General features: G+C 35.3%; 1 protein-coding gene across 25 annotated transcripts in view; it reads right to left on the bottom strand.

The window, feature by feature from the left end:
- Positions 1-209: 209 nt before the first annotated feature.
- The window catches only part of NR2C1 (nuclear receptor subfamily 2 group C member 1), a 52,158-nt gene continuing 30,353 nt past the window's right edge, over positions 210-22,014 (bottom strand). For 17 of the 25 annotated variants that reach the window (XM_080577462.1, XM_080577467.1, XM_080577460.1 and 14 more), the window contains 13 exons: positions 21,481-21,711; positions 18,223-18,304; positions 15,722-15,901; positions 13,196-13,343; positions 13,023-13,113; positions 11,353-11,537; positions 8,468-8,515; positions 7,763-7,925; positions 6,616-6,737; positions 3,890-4,029; positions 2,072-2,209; positions 1,292-1,397; positions 210-769 (listed from right to left, as the gene is read on the bottom strand). In XM_080577462.1, coding sequence (XP_080433588.1) covers positions 595-769; positions 1,292-1,397; positions 2,072-2,209; positions 3,890-4,029; positions 6,616-6,737; positions 7,763-7,925; positions 8,468-8,515; positions 11,353-11,537; positions 13,023-13,113; positions 13,196-13,343; positions 15,722-15,901; positions 18,223-18,304; positions 21,481-21,711 — 1,809 coding nt within the window. In that variant the 3' untranslated portion in view covers positions 210-594. The remainder of the gene's footprint in view (positions 770-1,291; positions 1,398-2,071; positions 2,210-3,889; positions 4,030-6,615; positions 6,738-7,762; positions 7,926-8,467; positions 8,516-11,352; positions 11,538-13,022; positions 13,114-13,195; positions 13,344-15,721; positions 15,902-18,222; positions 18,305-21,480; positions 21,712-22,014) is intronic. The other 8 variants (XM_080577469.1, XM_080577475.1, XM_080577471.1 and 5 more) reach the window with 3 other exon arrangements.

The following is a 22,014-nucleotide window of genomic DNA, read 5'->3' as shown; positions in this document are numbered from 1 at the left end:
GAAATTCCTCTACCTTCCCTTCACTTGTAATGGTATCCACTGTTTCATTCAATAAGAAATTATTTTTTCTTTAAAACAACAGCAAAAATCTAAGTTTGGTTATAAAGGTCTCATTTCCATGGAAATACTGGCCTTTTCAAAATGTTTGATCATGTATTTTCCATTTATTCAGTGAGAAGGAACTAGCAGCAAAAGACTGAAAACACAGCTCAGAGAGGAAAGTTAATTTATTTGCCTAAAACATCAAACTAAGTTGAGATACCTTAGTTCAGTCAAAGCTTCTTCAATTTCTTCACAAGCCTGGACTTCATAAACAAATATTCCAAGTTCATCTATCTACAAAAATAGGATGGACAATTCTTGACTTTCTTCAGATATCAAGTTAATTTACAAGTCCTTGAAGATCAGATGAAAAATAGGAAGCGATCCTATATTCCTTCAGACACTCCACCACATTTCCCAAGTGTACTGGAAAGGAGGAATATTAGCCTTCTTTAGATAGGTGCATGTGAAGGCTTATTGCCATCTCTTGGAGACAGGGTATGCATTTACATCACCATGACTGCCATGGTGCAGAATCCTTGATTGCTACTTTTATACGGCATGACCAATTATTTGAGTGTTATAGTCCGCTGTCTCCATTCGCAGGATATATGGGATGATGCTATCAATCTGAACGTTTCCAATTAGTCCTGCAAAGAACAGCTCTTCGGTGATGGCAGCACTCATCAGCCTAAGAGCAGGCAATCGGAGAAGGAGTCTAGACAGTCTGGAAAGTAAGTTTGGTAAAAAGTGTTACTTGGTCACACAATTCAGTGTTGTTCAAGTATCAGTAAGAGAACAGAAAAAATTAACTAGGAACAATACTGGTCAAAATTTGCTATATCTAGTTCATGATAGGCTTAGATATTTAAATCAGTAGAGTATATAGTTAGTCATGCCTTCAACAGTACAAAAATGCAAATATGTAAGTCTATGTGCAGGGACTGTACAATGTTTGGACTTAGACTAAATGACGAAATACTCTACATAGGTGCAATTCAAAAAGAAAAAAAATACTTCATTTATTTTATTTACAATATTTCTTTTTGGAAAATAATAATGAATAAGTAGATACATTATATTCATAATATGTATGAATATATACATAATATTTTAAGTGCCCTAAAGGTAATTTTTTACATTTAAGAAGAATAAAATGCACATATTTATTAAAAGAAATACTGTACATATCAATATTGTTGGTGCTCTGAAAAGAGAATCAATCAAGTAAGCATGTAAGTTTACATACCTGTAAGTATCATCTGGATATGCTTTTGTTACATAGTCTTGGAACTCCATGTAAGCCTTTTCTTGAAATTTCTCTATCTGTACCACATTTTCTAGACCTGAGTGATCTGAAAGACACCCTATATTGTTATATCTGTTCCATATAAGATGCTTTAAAATCCATACAGATTATCTACTTGTAAGCATGCTGAAATGATTATTTGATAGCTGTAGCAACTTCAAGTTTTCCAACAGTTTTAATGAAGGATGCTGCTTTACCTCTTTATTTTTTTCCTCTACGTTGGTGTTTTACTTCGTTGTTAATAATACAACCAGACATTCTGAAGAGTTCAAATAAATGCAGTACTTGCAATGTTTACATCATTCCTTATGATATACCTCTGTTCTCTGTGTTGCATGGAACAGCATTGTTCCAATCCACTGATATTTATTGGAATATTGTATGCATAAATATCATTTGTGGGAAAAAAATAATAGCATCAGACAAAAAAGCAAATAAAAAACTATGAACTATTTGTTTCCTAGAACTTGCAGAATCACAGAATCATAGAATGGCCTGGGTTGGAAGGGACCTCAAAGATCATCTAGTTCCACCCCTCCGCCATAGCTTACCTGACATATACCCTTGTGGAAAACACAGAAAATTCTTTTAAAGGTTGATGATCTTAGAGGTCTTTTCCAACTGAAATGATTCTATGAATTTTTAAACTGACTTTTAACACCTTAAGTTTCTATAGTTGTAGAAAAAGAATAAATGTTTACATTAAGAATAATTACATACCAGGACTGAAGAGTACGATTGCTTTCAAATATGCATATTCATATCCATCCAGGCAAAGCTTAACCATACTGTTACAGAACTCTTGCAATTTGAAGATATGCTCCATTACTAGTTTTCCTCTGTCTGTTGGCAGCTTATCTGAGTTGACACATACATAAAATATAAAAACCCCAATGTCAACACACGTGCAAAAATGTATTCACACTGGATTTTTAAAAACATTAATCATTTGTATTAGATCAAACAGTGGGGAATCTATGCCATCTATAAACTTACATACTAGGTCTAAATAATCTTTACACAACAGTTTCTGTCACTGAAGTTTCCAATAACCAGAGGTGGACTAAATCAAGGAAAGACTATTTATAACTAAAGGCAACATTGCTATTGCAGATCTACACTGTACACCTAAGAGTCAGGTGCAGTATTTATATTGATGGGTTACTTTAGTTGGTCAAAGACCATGCCACTGCTGAAAAAGAAGGTACACTATACACCTTTCCTGGGAATGTTGGTGCAGAGCTGTTCCCCTTCAGTAACTGGAAGACGTTGGATATAAATTTCTGATTTGTACATTCAAACTGAATTCCCAAATTAATAAGAATATACATTTGTAGTAAAGGTAAAACCATCATTAATTATTAAAGTTTTTGGTGAACACGCTTATAAATTATGTAGACTGATGTAAGTCCCCAAATTCCATTTGCATCCTTCCTAAAGATAATCACAATTTGTTCATATTTAGCTGATCCATTATGTTTAGTGGTTTAATCAATTTGTTTTTATTACAAACTATTGTTTATTTAAAGCAGGATCTTTTGGATATTTGTTTAAACCTGAAAACCCCTAGGAATGAACTCTTTAATCTCTTCATCATAAAAGGAGAGGAAAAACTTATAATTTAGAGAGTTATTTTTCTATGGTTTACCAATCTCTTTTTGCATAGCATTAAAGAGAGTAACAGCAAATAATCCTAAATCTAGTTAAACCTGAAAATGCTAACATTTTTGTATGTATATCTAACTTAAAAAATGTGCTAGACTATGAACAGATAAAGATTTTTATATTAACTAAAAGACTCCCCTACTTCAGTTTGAATATCACTCAAGAACATTTCCTTCACTGTAGACTAAATGAAAGAGAAGGCCAACTTCATTTAATGTAAAACATGCAAAAGATGCAGGACATAGGATAAAAGGAAGGAGGCATACTTAGTGCAAATCTGCTTGGAAGACTTGTATGGAGTCTAAAACTAATATACAAGCCAAGTTATGTACAGGAAGTACATCACGAAGGTGGCATTTGGCTGCTTTGTTTCACAGCTATGAACAGCAAGGACAGTTGGGTTCTTCTTTACACCCTTGGTAGAGAGGAATCATATTTACAGTACACTTGTGTTCTTAAAGTTGAGGCTGCCTGAAATATTCCTATTTTGAGCTGATGTACACCAACAGAACAGCAGAACACTATTAGAGTTCACACAGATATCAAACATGTTTAAAAACCGAAACAAACAGTAAAAGCTAACCTGCATTACAAAGATGGGCAAATATATATATATAGTTGTGTTTTTTTTTTTAATTTGGGGGAAAGGAAGCATTAGCATAGTTGACAGCTGACTTTGGAAAAATTGCCAAAAATTGTCATCTTGAGAACTGTATTTTCTAGTATTATTTTGAGTCAATACCAATTGTTAAATTTTATGAACAGTAAATTTTCATTAACAATTGACAGATAAGTAATAAACTGCTCAATTCAAAACTTAAAAACCATGATGTAATTCCCCAAGTCTGCAAACGTGCACAATATTCACCTTACCTTGCTGTAAACTGCTATGAAGGTGATTAACAAATGCAGCTAACATATTCGCCACGTTCATAACTTGTGAACATTGTGCAAGACCAAGCGTAAAAAGTTCGTTCCAGCAGGCTTTTACTAATGATATGCTGTTATCCTGTCTATTAAAAAAAAAGTACATTAATTTCACTTAATAAAACCAGCCACTTGGCTTTACATTTTTTGTTTGAAGAACACTTCATAAAACATCCATCTAATTCAATCACTGCAGCCAGTACCAGAACAAATTAAAACACTAAATTATTTTAAAACGCTAGGATTAAAACACGTTTTAAAGTGACATTTGTAAAGAAATCATTTTTGTTTTAATGATCAAAAAGGCAACAGATCTCTACCAGAAAAGCAAGCTGAAGTTACAGTAAATGACAACTGTCTAAGTATATTCCATCATTTCCATCACGCTAGTTTTCCTAGGATTCACACTCATTTTTAGGTAAGATTTATATGCATGGGCCAAAAAAAAGTTTGCATTGTTGCTGTATTGTAGTTGCAGAATAGACTCAAAAGTCTTTAATTTTATTTTTTTAACTTGAAATCTGACAGTTTGGTGCAATTTCTAAGTCTTTTTTAATTTTTTTTAATGCTGAAGCTTAAAATTAGGCCTATTAATATTCAGCCCTTCCATATTAGTAACCTAACTTCCCGTGATGCCAAGCATCTCTAACTTGCAGGGCTTAACAAGAGCTCAGTACCTTATAAAAAGGAAATCCTACCACTGAGGAGTCAAATTCAAGTACCATGTTTCACAGTTTGAGCCAGTAAATATAAATAATGGAGAGTTAAAAGAATCACATGACCACATGAAAGTTAAAAAGAACCACAGGATTTTCAAAGAAGAAAAGCATATTTAAAGCTCTCCATATTAAAGCTAATACATTACTTTATGGATGATCAAACTTATACCAGAATTAGCTGATCACACTTATGTAGCCCCAAAAAACTAAGTGGCTGTAACCAGCCTGATTAACATTTCAGTAGGAATCCCTTTTGCCTACAGAGATTCTTGTGCAGGAAAATGAACTAAGCAGTATCTTGATATCGTTACCTAAATTAGTATGTCTAAGCCAACTATCTTGCCGAGACTAAGGAAAACAGCGCTTGGGGAGGGAACCACTTGGATACAATTATTTTACCAAACAATTAGCACTTTGCTCTGGCTCATCAACTCCTCTCAACTGCTAATACCATGAATTTCTCTTCATTTTAAAAATGAAATATGAGTCACCCTTCTAAAAGTTAAAATTATACAGCACATAATGTCCTCAACTTTAAAAAGCTTCATTAATATCAAATAAGCTTCCACTGTTGCCCATGATCTTGACTGGGACTGCAAATGTCAGCACAGGCGAGTATTAACAACTTTCAGAAAGCCTACTCCTCCATTTTCTTATTCAAACAGACAAATATATTGGGAAGTGACACATTTCAAAAAATGCAGATCTTCTATACACATTTCTTGTTAAATCTTTTTAGATAGGCAGGTCTTTTGCAGATTTTATTTTAAGAAAGCAATTCCTATTTGTTGTTGTAACACTACTTTGCATTGTCTCTCTGTTGTAAAAAACTTTTTAAAATGTACAAGGACGCAGTTCACTATGTTAATTTGCTAAGTATTTTGAAATCCTGCAGGACAACAATTTCTACTAAAATATCACATTTACCCACTTTTCCCTCCTTGCTATTGTTTAGTTTTACAAAATGTTACTTTTTCCTTCTTCAAAACACAGGCTTTAATTACACACAGTGCAATGTCTTAAACAATGTAGAGTAATTCGGCTTAAACATTTGAGTAAACACAGATCATCAACGCTTCTGACAAGAAAGGAGACAATCCCTCACTATAAACAGGAATTCTCTTTGCTACTACTATTCTGATACTGAATTACAAGAAAAAAACACTGGATGAGGAACAAACATGATTTTATACTCCATTTGTATCACAGCCGATAGATTTGTATCATATTTTAACACAGCTGATTTATTTGATTTGTCTTCACAATCTTGGTTTCTGATAGTAACATACATCACTTTTCCCAGTGTCGATTTGAGTTGTTTTCTCATGATGATCAGCAATGTACTACTACATTTAGCTTGAGAATGTTAAGCGATACACTGAATTTTGCTGGAAAAACAGGATGTTACACAAACTTTACAGAGTATAATAAAAATTACTTTCTGGCTACTGCAACCATTTGTTTTTGGAAAATCCTCTACAACTCAACAAATTAATCCTAAAGCTTGCTGAACCTAGCTAAGCATGTTCTTCACATAGTTTATTGAAGGCAAAAATACTACTACCTCACTTATAAAGATAGCAGTATTTGAAGCTTCAGAAAGGGGCTTCTTTTTGGCAACTGCCTGATAAGCTTCTTAAGTTTTGGAGGGAGATATTCAAAAATGATAGCAAGTCCTACTTACTGAAAATTTATGTAAGAAGAGGCACTGAGCAGGCATTTGATCGTTATGAATCTACTACTTTTTTTCTTCGAAACCCAACCAAATACTTGAACTGAACTGAAGCTGTGAGTAGTTTTGATTCAGCATATCTACCTTCATATTGAAGATTTATAGAACAGTTTTAATAAACTTGGTTTATATTTTTAAGTGTCCCTGAAGACTACAGTACAAATAATAAATTTAAAAGCGTGTATTCACAACATGAGCAAATAGAGTAATTGAACACTTACCCTAAAGCTTGGAAACACGGAATGGAACGTGCCCAGTGCATGGACAAGAACAGCAACCTGGAGGCAGACTCGCAGATATAGTGAACATTAAGATATTCAGGCATAGGAGAAGGCATGGTGAGCTGCCAGAAAATAAAATAAATAATAAAAAAAATAAGTGCAAGTCAATTATTTGACTTTCTCCATATAAAACATAATATGAAAAATAACTTCCAGGGTTTAAGAGAAGAAAGTAACATTATTTTTAAAATAAACGTGAGATAATCCTGAAATAAAACTGAATGACTGTTTTTTGGCTTACTAGCCACACTGTGTATATCCCACAGTGACTACAAAGCAACAAAAATGATGACAATTTTGAATCTTAGCTTAGATAAAGATTTATGTCTGGGAACCCTGGGGATGAAAAATCCCAAATAAAACTCAACTTTGGAGGCATTATGTAAAGAACAGAAGTTTTAGAAGAACCACTGTAATTAGAATGATGTTGCTTATGCTTACATATAGACAAATATGTAACTTTCACCTGTGTATGTAAAGAAATCAGGAATTGACCCGAAATTCCTAATTATAGCATATTAGTTTTATCCTCAGAAATCAAGATTTTGTAATAAAATGGTTTGGCTAAGACAATTTAAAACAAAACTGACATTTACATTAGAGATATGTTTATTTTAGTGACCAAACTGTTGTTGAGAGAGGCAACATTTAATGCAATCTAAAAGATGAGCAAGATTTTTGATTTGTCCATGAATAACAATATGATGGAAAAAAAAAAGAGTAATTTTTACATGCTCATAAAAAGAGAAATGAAGTCAGAAAATATTTGCCTCTCTAAAAAAGCAACTATATGTTCCCTTAGCTGTTAAAGTTTTCCGTGTAAATCCCTTTGCTCTGATTACCTACTATTTTTCAGGTAAAAAACAGTAAAACAAACAGTTCAAGTAAACAACTGAGAGCTGTTAATTTTTACCAAGCAAACAGCTAACCAGTGAACAAAAGCAGTGCATTCATCGGAAATGAATGCTGATACCTGAATAATTCCTCTTCAAAGAAATCCAAAAGAAAATGTAATCAGATCATTAATTATGTTGTACCACCAAATTAAAACGTTTATAAACAGCCAACAATAAAGAGTATTAAGTACCCTGAATGCTACATGGGCATCACTGAGCAGTGGCCCCTCTATTTCAACGATATTCATGCTTGTTTCTCCCCCGATCAGCTGGACGCTGCCTTCAACGCTGTCAGAGTTCTGGCACGCTGCACTCTCTCCTGGATTTAATGCTTTTGCAAGGGTATCAAATGCCCTGTATGATCACGAAAATATAAAACGAAAAAAAAATCATCTTAAGAGACCATTTCAATTTAGGAGGAATCTGCACATGTCTGAAACCTGTATTCAGACGTCTGTTTCAAATAACCAAAGGAAAATAAAAACAAAGACTTGGAAAATAAAAGTCATTAACATGCTTTTCCTGCCACTATACAAAACAAAATCCCTGAAAACTCAAACTTACAGTGTCTCTGAAGCAAAAAATTAGCAGCAGATCCTGTTCGCACTAGTTGCCAACAAATTCACAGTTTTGACATACTGATTGTGCTGCTGAATCACAGTTTGCCTTTCAAGATCTCTTTAGTGATGTTTACTGAGAGTGCTGGCATAAGCATTTTGAGCACATGATCATCAGGCTGCTGTTAAAACAACTTACTGCACGTGTAAATTTTACAGATTTTTGCTGCTAACAAGCACAAACAGAAGGAATAAGCTTCTATAAGCAATGAGTTGTGGTTAGTTTATTCAACTTAATTTGAGAAGACAGCTTCTAAATATGTAAGAGAAAGCACTCACATGCTTTCAATACCATCCTTAGTATCCCTTGAGGTGGGGCAGCGACTCCTGTGAAGACCAAGGCATGTGCACTAACATTACTGGGGAGATGCCAGGAGGAGCACAGATGTATTACTCTTTATTTTCCTGCTTGATAACACATCCATTGTGTGCACGAACACACCTGAGAACCAAAACTGATACATCTACAGTCACAAATATACAGGCTTGATTACTACCTACAGACAGATGACATATCCTGAGAACAGTATCATTTGTACAAAGTCACATGAAAAACTCACGCAGAGATCTGAAAACTTTACAGAAGATGATTACGTGGACATGATTCTCAATTTGTACAGACGTGTTTACTGCCACAATATCTAAAATTACTGATTTAATGTCCAAGTCTGAAGTAGAACTCTGCCTACCTTTTCTTCCATACTCCTTTGCTACCTACATATATTAAAATACTAAAAAAAACCACCCTAAATGCATGCTGTGTTCAACGTAACCATTTACAACCAAAAGAAACAACACAATAAACTAGCTGCTGACACTGCCTTAGGCTTCAGACGGTAAATTAGCTAGAACAGTTTTGGATCCTAGCCCAGGATCTAGCCTTTTGTGTACACAGGAGGGTGACTGGGGAGTGCACAAGTGGACTACACAGATGTACCTGGGAAGTTTTCCGTCTCAAATATATGGAAAGTGAACAGAAACAGAGTGCACTCGTGGGCAAGCTCTGAAGTTATATTGTCCTTCTCCTGCTAGCAAATCTGAGTTTCAGGTCCTGTGTGGCTCCCTCTTGGTTGCCTTAGGTGTAATAAGGCAAAATCAGTAGCTCAATGGCAGCTGCTTAGGAAAATAGGATCTTTTCAGAGCTCTTGCATGTAGCAGGGACAGAAATGTAACCCAGTAACAAGATCTCCCCTTTCTCCAACAGGTAACGTCATATGCCTCTGCTACAACTCTGTTTTTATTCTAGCTTAGGTTACAGCATTCTTTTTACATAATGTTGGGCAGGTACCCTGCTAACCATGTCTTCCCATGGTACTTTGTTTCCAACTTATTCTTGGATGTCTGCTTTCAGATAAATCTTTTGCCTCCTATATCATAAATTTGCAGAAGAAAGACTGCAAAAGTAAGCAGAAGTTCTGCTTCTTAATGGCTCTACACTGTAGGTCCTTTTCATGTATTGTGTCTCAACATGAGCAATGGTTGCAAGTTAAAACACCAAGGAAAAGAGAATCCAGACCAGAGCTTGCCTTGAAGTTACAAAAACCAGCTCACAAAGTAAGAAAAAATGTATTATCAACATTAAATACATCATATTGATACCCTTTGTTAGAAACAACTTTGGTTCTCTTTTCGTCGAGCTCAGCCACTAACAGATATATAACAGGACTCCTGATTAGCTGTAAAATATGAACATAGATAATGAAGCCATTAGAGGACAAAGCATGTAACATTACAATATAAAAGCAGCGGAATACTAGCAACAAAGTTATACGCTAAACTTGTGTCAGCAAAATTGAAAGCTTAACTTCTGTAGCTGCAAGCAGTGGAATATAATAAAATACATGAAAAACACTGATAGATAAAACCTGCTAATGGAAACCCCTTAAAATCATTTTCTTCTGTGAACACCTGTGTCCATACGATCAAGCTGGCACAAGGTCTGGCACGGAAATCAAAGATTTCAACAGAAATTTTAGTTTCTGTTTGAGTAACAACTTCCCTTTCGCAGGAGTATTTTCTTTGAAACTCCCTACTGGGGATCTGTTAGGTGACCTACTAGATACGAGTACACGTTAACCTGAGTCAGAGCTCTTTCAAGCTCGCTGGCTGAGAACTTGATGGATTTCTGTAGACAGATTTTAAAACTGAACAGAAACACTGAAGTTGGCAAAAGCAAGCATCTGAAAGTGCCAGGAAATAAACAAGTAACAGGTAATCATGCAACCTTATTACTGCATCTTACTGAACAGCCATATCACTGACTGATGTTTGTCAGCATATACAGCAACGCTCCTTACACTTCATGTTCTTTACCTAGGAGAACACAGCAAAGGTCACACTGACTTTCTAAGTAGTACATATGAAGAAAGAAGCAGAACAAATGCATTCTGCTTGCAATTATACTGAGTAGTAGAGTGGAGTATAGGGGAAATCATGTATTTGAGTCAGTACAAACTACTTTACTATATACCAATCTTTTTTTCTTGATCGATTTACTCTACGTATGCATTTTCAAAACAGCATGTATAATATAGATGGGGTGTAAAGAAATATTGCTGGGACAATTGTCAGAAGCCTGCACGGAATGACAATCAAGGAAGAACATGATTCTGACTGAAGGAATAACTACTACACAGAATACCTCACATGTATGCTCACCAAAATGGCTCAGTTAAAACCAGTGCAGGACACAAGTTCGTAAGATATATAATGAATGCATTTGTACTGACAGTGAGCATTCTTTGAGTTCTCCCATCTAGAAAGAAAATGCTTTTCAAGCTTTTAAGGTAATTAACTGCTATGGGCATTAAACTACTTACACGTATGCGATCGTTAAGAAACAGTTTTCCAGGATGATACAAAGTACTATGAATATAGTAGAAGATCTAACACACGTTATTAAGGACAAACAAAAAAGTATGAAAATCAGCTGATTTACATTGAAATTAATTCCAAGAACAAATAACTGTATTTATTTCTCATACCTAACTTATGATTTAATTTGGAATAATCTTACAAGCTTGATCTTCAACATGAGCTCATGCTCTTACTGCTATTATTTTAGATGCAGATAAATTACTTACATTGTGATGACTTAATTAATGCTCTGAATGAACAGAGACATTCTTGAAAAGTATAATATTTTCAAGTCTAATGCGCCTTACCTTGTAACATCACTACTAGCTTGTTCTTCTTGCTGGAGTTCAGATAATGACGCATCTCCATTACTTAAACTCTCAATCATAGATAGCTCTGTACTGCTTTGTGACATGTCTTTGGATTTACCGAGGTTTGCTAGTGATGTCACCACATTTGCCAGTGTACTTAAATCTCCCTGACAGGCTTCAACCTAAGGGAATATTATAGCTTTTAATTCTTTCATATTGGCAGCAGATAACTTGTAATATCAGAATCTAACTTCCACACTAATGAACTGAGCTTGTGAATAGACCTGTAAGAAAATTATTGTATTCATTAAATGTGTAATCATAATGTAGTAATTAGACCCTGCACTGCTTCTAAAATATGAAATATTTGGACATTTACTTTTACAAGTAATAGCTATCTATTTCTTTCAGAAAGAATGCTACAGATGGCAAGCAAGCGCAGGCAGAAGTTTCAGCATATCCACTCACTGGTCAGTAACTGGGACTGTGAGGCTGAACTAGATTGCATTTTTATCTTCCTTCCTTCCTTCCTTCCTTCCTTCCTTCCTTCCCTCCCTCCCTCCCTCCCTCCCTTCCTTCCTTCCTTCCTTCCTTCCTTCCTTCCTTCCTTCCTTCCTTCCTTCCTTTCCTTCCTTCCTTTCCTCCCTCCCTCCCTCCCTTCTTCCCTTCCTTCCTCATGTAAACAATATCATAGTAATAGGAGAATGTTTGAAGAGGAGGAACATACAAAAAGTCACCTTCAAGCAAGCAGGAAAATAACTCTGCTGCAGCCTTTTTGTTATAACTTTATTTAATTGCAAGGGAACAAGCTGTTTCAGTAGTGACCAGTACTTCAAGCAGGCAGTTAAGCCATGTTTCCCACCCTACTCCACAATAAATAAATAGATAAATAATAAGGAAAATGCACGTTTACAGGCAAGTAAGCTGCTACTAAAACCAGCATGCTACATGTCATTTAACTCACTTAGTCATAGAGATAGTGCCAGAAAAATTAAATGGAAGAAACAACATTTGGTGGGGCCTTTTGCAGACAGAGTGAGGAAAAATGCACATAAACAGTGTGAGGTAATTTAATATCAGCTAGAAAAATACAGAAGCTTCCTACTGTGCATGTGTAGGGACATTATCACATCAATTTAGTGGATTGGTATGCGTAACAAAATGGAAACAAATGAAAACCAGCTCAGAAATATATCAGAAACAAAAACTGTTGCTCAGACAGCTCTTACTAGCTTTGAAAAAATATTAGCAATAAAGGGGAAAAAAAAAGAAAAACTAACAGTATTTTTGAAATGCACTGTGATAATGCCATAGCCATGTGAGGTTTTACAAACACCTCACTGTATGGGAAGAAAAGTAATCTCCAAGTGTCAGGATTACCACAGACAAAGTAAAATAAGGTGGCCCTTAAGGCTCTCCAAAAATGGGGGAGGAAGGCATTTGCTTTGCAGAGTTTTTAGCATTTTTACTACGCAGAGCTAGAAGCATTCTTTTGAAGAGAAGGCATCTACAGCACTGGGCAATATTGTAAATGAATGTTTTAAACATGAATTTATTAAAACAAAGGTACAACAAAACAGAACAACCTTCCATCCCTACATACACCATTATAGCAAACAAAAAGTATATGAATCAGCACCTAGCATAGCAGTCATGTCATCACATACCTTATCTGGAGTCATCAACACAGTAGGCTCACTTTTTATCCCAGACTGATGAATGTTAACAAACATTCCTGATTCCAGCAGACCTGTCGACCTGACACAAAACAGCATGCATTTTAATTTGGGGGTCATTTCCAGAAACAGAGACAGCTGCTTTTGGAGTAGAATTTACATACCTTGCTGTTTCATTGTCTGTTACAAAAGTTGGAGTTGCAGCTAATGGACTGCGAAGATCTTTCCGAATGTAGATCTTTTCTGTAGAAGCTGCACAGTTTGAAGACTTTTCTCTTGACACTTCAATAGGTTTCCTTTCACACTGCACAGCTAATAAAACAGTATGAAACTATTATGTTACATCACAAATTACAGTCTAAGAAATAATCCTTTTTTCTTTACTTACTCTTCAATTTTAATAACAATTCTGAGTATGTACAGAGATCATAACTTAAAATATATATATAACCAGTAAACTAGTATCTCGAGTAAAAAACAACAAACGCACTTGATTTGTTCTTAATGAAATGATGTAGTAGTCAAAGTCTGATATCAAACATATACAAACTGAAAAATTTTTCAAGTTACAGTTAAGACAGAAATCCCGTTATACCTTATGTTCAATTTGGGTCTTTAAGGGGAGGCTTACTGCTTCTCTCTCTCAATTTCACTAGCCACACTCTCAGTTCATTTTTAAAGGACAGCAGGTCATTGAACCACATGACTTCGTACACTTATGGAAGCCTACCAAGTTCGGAGCTTATAAAATAGACGGGGAAAGGGACATTCGCAAAGTCCAGTTCAGACCATTCAAGATCTGGGTGAGACCTTGACCCAAAATCAATTATGTAATAAAACAAACACATTTTTAATTTGAATAGCTCAGTGAAATTAGGTGGAATGAATCTGTGCTTTAGCCTATAGAAACATCACCTTGTCTTGGATGAATTAGAGAATATTAAAGTGAAATTTAAAGTATAATACCCCATGGTGAATTCTCCAGCTCTCAGGAATAAAGCTGAGGGAAAGCTTGTAAAATCAAACTGTAAACTCAGTAAAAGGAAAACCAAATTTCTGGAAAAATAACAAACTAATACAATGTTGTTACTGTAGAATTTAATTAATAAAAGGTATTTTCAAAGAGGCAATTTATTTTTTTAAAAGGATTTTTTCTTCTACAAATTTTAAAATGGTACAAGTAATTTTATAGAATGAATTAAGACCCTGGAAAAATTATAAACCTGGTCTGTACATAATTTTAAATATGCATCAATTCAGCAACCTGATAAGCACTGGCTAATGACTAGCAGAGCCTCTTTAACATTGTATTGCACATAGAAATAGTTTAAACCTACAGAGAGAACCCTGAATGTTGATATTTTTTAAAACAAAGACAAAAAAACACAACTTTCTTAAGTTATGCTGTTTTGGAAAATGTATAAAAAAAAAAATTTAAAAACTTTCAAGTTAGTAGTAGACTATGATACTATTTCAATTTTTATAGTGATAATTATCACAAAAACAACCATCATAGTATCATCATGTATTTACAATGCCATTAAACCTACCCTGTAATACGTGAATGGTGCTTTGAAAGGGTGGGCAAAAGTCTTGCTCTTCCTTTGCTAACCCTGTACTCCCTAGCTGGATCCGAGTTTGCTGAAAAAGGGCCAAGCCTTCTTCAAGGGACAAATAACCACACTGAGGAAGCTACAGCACCAGACAGTACTGAGTTTTCTTTCCTCTCCCCATTCCTAGGCGAGACCTAGGACTTCATGTCCTAGAACAATCCTCTCCTCCACGCAGTCTTCCCCCAGGACCCAGAGTTCCCTTTTGTGCCTTCTGACCCCCAGCCCTAGCTGTTTTGTTCTGCTTGAGGACTCCGTGGAGGGACAAAGTCCTGCCAGCTGAACTCGAGCGTAACGGGGAGATACACTTCATGCCCTCAGCTTTTCATCCCTTTCTGAAGTCATTTCCCCTGTGCTGGAAAAACATTACTGGCTTCTGCTGGCAGATGAGGGGCTGCAAGGTGGACAACGTCCACAGAGGTTCAAAAGGGTCAGCAAAATACAGGCGGATAGCACAGAGCAGAGCACAGGACTAATACCATGAGTATAGCAGCAGTGTGGCAGTATTTGCACTGAAGTATTCTTGTATTGCTTTACTTTTGGCATATTTAGTATTCTGATACTACGGTGGTGTTAGGGTATCATTATGTCCAATGTAAGGAAACCTAAAAAGTAACTTGGAATCTGTAGGAACTGGTAAGGACTGCACTCTAGATCACTATGGATCTCTGCCTTGTGAATAACTGTCTCTGCAGAGCTTTGCCAGCAACCCAAGTTGTGGCAAAAGTGACAAGAAGGTAGAGGGATTTAAGAAGTTCAGTAGCTTAAAATACACATAGAAAAATTGAATTGCATGTGCAAAAAAAGTGCAGACATGCTTGACATTTGCAGCCTAGGAGCAACAAGTCATTCTCTTTTACCTCATGTAATGGGTTTATTAAGTTTGTCAAGCAATAAATATGCTTGAAGCATTTCAGACTTCTGATCACACCAAACTTGCATAATTCTTTGAAGGAAAAAGATACGATATAAAAATATAAAACTGAGATAACAATCTTGTAATATTATAAAGTATATATCTTGTAGCACAAACTGTAACACAGTTGCCAGCTAAAATGATTTACACTTATTCAGACTTACAATCTTGTTTCATTCCAAATGCTATGCATCTCTGCAGCCTACAGTACTGACATCGATTCCGGTGGTGTTTGTTGATAACACAGTCTTTTGTTCCTCGACATGAATAAACCAAATTCTTGCGTATACTCCTTTTAAAGAATCCTTTGCATCCCTCACAAGTTACTGCTCCATAGTGACGCCCTATTTACAAAACAACAGAAATCATGACATTAGTTTTACACTCTAATACCTCTTCTTTACAGTTTTTCTTTACTCTTATTTTTCCCCATAGGTTACAGATCTTAAAATATATCATGTGGCTACAGAACAACACAAAAATGTAATTGAAACACATTTCTGGTTTAGAGCACTTCAACAGGATACATTTTTCAAACAGGCAATTAACCAAGAGCTTATTAATTTCTTGCTGAATCTGTTGACAGCGATGTTAAAAAAGCTAAGAAAACAGGTTATCAGGAACGCAGAAGAAACTCTTAAGTTACAAATTCTTCAGCAACATTTAAAATAAAAATAATAATAATAATTGACTTGTAGTGAGTCAAATCCTGTTATTGCTGATTACAAATTCAGCTGTAGAAATTCTATGCATTGTATCTAATGGAAACTGCAAATATCACATTTGTCAGCAGTACGTATGGCTTCAAAGCTCTACTTTCACCTTTCATTTTCCTAACAGAATAATGCTACATCATTAGTTCTTTCAGTAAAAACCTTAAATGAGAGAACTAAACTAAAATAGAACAGATTTTTAAAAATCTGTTCTGTGAAATTTCTAATACTAACATAAAAATTGCTTGGATGTACTACAGAAAAAAGTTTAATTATTTTTTCTGAAGTAAATTGTTTTGATTCTTCTATAGCACAAATTAAAAATATTACTAAAAAGTACTACCTCTGATTAAGTTATACTTGGCAATTCCAACCTGTGATGAAAAAATAATTAAACCCAAGATCACTGACAAACACTCAACATACATACTGCAGAGACACCAAGGCTCCTCTTTGAACTAAGTAGGGCATACTACGGAAATAAATCTCAAATATGAACTAATTGAAGGGAAAATATATTTTTAGATTCTTTCCTCATTCTTCTCAAACTCTTTTTAGATACATCAATCTTGTCTGCCTGAAATTTCTAGAAATTCTGATTTCTAGGTTTTATAGAGTCCATTATCACAACCACGTTACCACACTACCAAATGTGAAATTTACAGAGCATCGTACATATTAAGTATCACTAAGTATAACATTTTAATAGCAGCTGGGCTTATGAATACCTAATCCAGCAAAGCACTCGGGCTGCTTCTTCCCCTGCTCTTTGATGCAGCTTCTCGCACTTCAGTTTGGAGGTGTCCGCAAAGCACCTGGCACACCACTTCTTGCCAGATGGGAGGCTCCCCAGCACCTACAGCTGCACAGGGAAATATGGCACTGTCCCCACATTCACTACCAGGGCTCAGTATCCATGGGCAGGCTGGGATGAACAGCGCCTGGGATCACCAGCCTCTCAAGGTATGCTCCAGTCCTCCACTGGGGACCCAAAGTTGTCCTCCCGGTTGGAGCAGACCAACTAGATCACCTTACGTTTGTTTGGCATAAATTTCCTTTGATGTGGGTGAAATCTGACATACATTTAGAGTTCTAGGAACTATAATTCTTATGCTAAATTTGGCTGCAGTAGAAATGTTAGGTGATTTCATTTTCTAGGCAGTTTGCTCTACATCCTACTACCTTTCATGATGAAATCCTAATGTTAACTACTTCCCTCCCCTGCCCTGCATTTTCATACACTCTATTTCTATCACCTTCAAAAAGGAGTATTTAATTGCAATTCCCATATTTTGATGTTATTGGAGATCCATCACACAGATTTCAATCAGACAAACCACAAGAATCTTCTGAAGGAGCAATCATTTCCCTACTTAGTCTAATTTTAGCTAACTAACTCTACTGTTCTTAAGTTTATTTTTAACTGGAACTATACTGCGTTTGTACAGTTTTAATCATGCTTCTTCAAATAACTAACTGTTCCACATAAACATAAGGCCAGTAGGTTTTTTTTTTCAGATACCTACAGTGTCTTCCTTGCCTACTGGTTTCATATTTTAAATAACAAACAGCTTTTTCATCTATTTTAAGAGAATCTGACAATAACATAGTCAGTTCACTGCATGACCTTAAGAAAAAAATCTTAAGAGCAAGTCACTTAAGTTATTCTACCAACCAATTTTCATAATCGAAATTAAAATGTGTTAGTCTAAGAAAGAAGGGCAAAAATTATCCGGTAGGAAACATATTCAATTTTTGATGTAAAACAGCAATAAACAAGTTCCGCCAACAGAACCTAGAGTAATATTTAGTGTAACTCTCTGCTATGAAAAAGAGTGTATGTTTCCTGTTTGTGTATTACATATATCTATACATATTCCAAGTGTTACATAGCTTAAGAAGAATTTTAAACTGCTTTTATAAAATGGTACTACCTTAAAAAAGTTAAATACCTGATGCCTTGTCTCCACATACAACACACAGATCAAACACTTTATTTAGGGCCTGTTCATTGGGAGAGTTGTCTGTTAAAATCTGGAAAAAAATAGGAAATAATTTCATTTTTCTTTTTCTTACCATCAAGAAAGATTAAAATAAATCTCATGCTTGTGGATTTCCTCTAAGATAAGGGACTAAATCTACAAAGTATGAAGTTTTCTTGAGTACATTTTACAGTCCTCATAGACAAAAAGGAGCCGAGCTACCTGCCATGCCACTGAGCTCCTAATCAGGATGCAATGAAAGTTTTCCTTGTAATACTTCCAGTGAGATTTCAAGATTTCATTTTATCTAAGTATTACCTCTGCAGAATAGACTGACGTTTTGAAAAACATTTATCATCTGCATACTCATTTTGTTGAATACATACCTTTTGTTGAATTTTGGATTTACAGTCTAATGACTTGATCATAGTACAAAAGAGGCAAAAGCATTAAACAGAAGAAAAAAAAGCCTTGAAAGGGCTATTATTTCTACATTCATAATTGTTGATTCATTTTTTACAATACACATTTTTAACAATAAAATGGAGGACCAACAGAAAACATATTCTGAACAGTATCATTAATTATCAAGTGGTATATAGTTTGGCTTTCAGTAAGTTTGACATTATTTCTGCATTCGTGTCTTGTCTTATTAATTTATTTCTGGAACCTGTAAAGTTTCGTTAAGCACATGTTAGAACCACAGCACTACAATGCTGGCACTACAGCCTTCTATTTGATCTTTAAGAACTCTAACCCACTAAGATAAATGACATACATTAAAATAAATAAACAAAGAAAGAAAGAACCCAAAGGATCACGTAAGTAACAACCAAACACCATCTTGACAATAATGTAAAGAAGAAAAGAGAAAATTATTCTTTCCACTAAAAAGAGATATAATTTAGAAGTTTTACAAGTTTCTGACTTCTGCAGTGTCTTAATAGGAATTCAGACACTCTCTTTCTTGTTTTGCATATTCAAAAAAGGACCTTTGATAAGAAGAAAGATGACTTACTGAAAGAAGAAATTACCCTATCTTCTACAGAGAAAATTTAAAAATCACATTTTTCAAAGTTTGGAAACTAGTACAGACTTACATATGGGAATGTTTAAGAAGTCCATTTCTTTCTAGTCAGTCTCTGTTAACAGCACTGTCTCAGAGACTTGCCTATTAAGTTTTCTTTTAATATGGCATCCTTTTAAGAAAAATAATCTTGACGGGTTAAAAGAATGTTAACTTTTCATTCCTTCCTAATTTCTATCATCACCATTATGCATATTCATGACATGATATAAAATATACACAAACAAATTTTAAGTCCTTCCATAGATGAAACCTGCACCGAAACTGGAAGTTCCACATAAGGAAGGATGCCAGAATTTGGCCCAGGAGGAGATTAAAATCCCAGACTCAGAGAACTCATCAACTGACCTTGAATATGTAGAATAAAAATTGATTATTAGAATGAAGAAGAGCCACTGAAGGTGAAGCAGACGATGGGAGAAAGGGTTTTGCAAAATGTATCAATGTAAAAATAAGATGTAATAAAGGAGAGATTTTCTGTGTAGCAAATGAACAGGCATTTCAAGTGAAGGCTACAGAAGAACGACAAAAAAGACAAAACTGCAGATGAAAGATCATTTAGGAGAGAAAACATGAAAGAGGCCAAAGAATATGAAGTTAAACAACAAATGAATGGTACTCTGTATTTCACCGACTCTCAGTGGAGAACAAAAACAGTCTCTGCCACTACATACTTGTTGACGATAGAACAATCTAACTCAAGTAAGAGAGTATTTTGTTGCCTCTCAAACTCAGCTACAAACTGCCTAAGCACAACTACAGCTTTTAATTTTCTGTCCAGACTTCCCCTATGCCCGAATCTTGTTCTTTAAACCAGTGTGGGACACTTTTCATCTTTTAAACTGTCTTCTGAAAAAAACCTTTCTATTAGGATTACTTCAAATCATATCCCACTGCTTTATATGTCTGTTGAGGCCTACCTAAAATATGAAATATCTGATACCACCACACATGATGAAATTCCTCTCAGTTGGATTGACTTTTGCTACTGCTTGCACATATGGGTAGTAAATCAGAGTAGTGGCCTGGCTCCTAGAAAAGCAGAAACCAGAAAGATCAGGAGTCTTCATTTGGGAAAATAGATAACTTGAAGAAGAATATGATAGTGATTTGTAAAAAAAAAAAAAAAAGAAACAATTTTTACTATTTTTACTATATAGTTTTTACTGCCATAGGTTATTATACTGACCAAAACATAAATGATCTATCACAAATCACAAGAAAGGCCTGTTTCTGGCCATTTTTTAGGTGTAAGATACTGGACTAAATGGACTGTAGCTATCCTAATGTTGCCTGGACTGCCACACTGGTGTAATTTAATAGGAGAATAAATGTACACGGGTAAATCAACACGTGATAACCGTGGTTTAGCTGAAGTGCAGTAATCTCCTCCTTCATGTAGAAGGATCTTGTATCTCCCAGGTCTTCCGGGCATGTTCTTTGCACTCTTGGAATCAGTGCTATCACATGCTCATCTGTGGAGGATATGGGACAGAAGGCTTGGAAGTTGGAGCATAAGGACTAAGTGGCACATACAATGTGTGGTGGAGTAAAGAGCACTGGGGACCGGTTTAGGGAGTTACAACCCTCACTACTAACAATCTCACATCATTTTGGGTTTTGTAAATGCATAATCTTTAGTGCTACTTTCCCACCGCCATTCCTTACTAACAGTCTCTCTAAGAAATTGCCTTGGAGTACAATTCACACAGCAGTGAACAGTAGTTACGACAAGTGTATGAAAAGGAAAATAAGGAGAAGGAAATGTTAAGTTATGAGGACAAGGGAGAAAATATTATTTTTTCAACAATATATGAAAACAGAGGGAGAATCAATGAAGTAGCAATAAAGAAGGACTGTTGGTACGTCTGGAAATGACAATAAAAGTTACACTTTTCTTTCTAATCTCATGAGCCAGGATATAAATGGATATAAATTTTGAAAGCAGTAAGTTCACAAAAAAAATGTGTTCTTCATAATTTCTAAGTATCCACAATGAGTCCTAATGCAAGAAAAAGTATAGCATTAAAAAAAAAAAAAAAGAACTTGAAAAAGGAGAACCCAGACAGACATACTTGGAAATAAAACATCTCTTCTTATCCCATTTGAACGAAAAGTATGAAATAAAGTGGATTATCTACCTGGATGTGTTGTGCAGATATATCAGGGGATGCAAAAAACAGTTGGTTGACACCTGCAGCATCTGGAGTTGCTAGGATTACTTTTCCTGGAGTGGAATCTTGTCTGGCAAGGATCACCTTGCTTGGGGTAGAGCCATCATGATTTGTTAAGATGAACTGCTTGCCTGCTGAGCTCTGATCAAGTGCTGTAACAATCTGAATCTTCTGGCCCGTCTGCTGATCTGTGACAATCTAATAATACATTTATCTCAAATTGTTATGGTAATGTAATCACCCTTGGGGCCCAATCTGGGCTCTCGAAGAAAACGGGAATTTTGCCTTTGACAACTGTGAAGTAGGATTGTCCTCCCCTCTGTCACACAAGAGTTAAGTAAACTCAGGCAAAACCTTGGATTTTCACTTTCTTTTTAACGCACTTGAATCACCTTTGTGTTTGAAGTCAAAACCTGAATTCTCTCTTTTATTTTTTACAAATGGCCCATGCTTTTACAAAACTACCAAAACCCCCTGACAATTCTAGCATCCAGAATTTGA

Source organism: Anser brachyrhynchus (genome assembly GCF_964034855.1).
Source record: "Anser brachyrhynchus genome assembly, chromosome: 1".
Lineage (NCBI taxonomy): Eukaryota > Metazoa > Chordata > Aves > Anseriformes > Anatidae > Anser > Anser brachyrhynchus.
The sequence above is the reverse complement of the archived record's forward strand: the minus strand, read 5'-3'. Positions and strand labels throughout refer to the sequence as shown.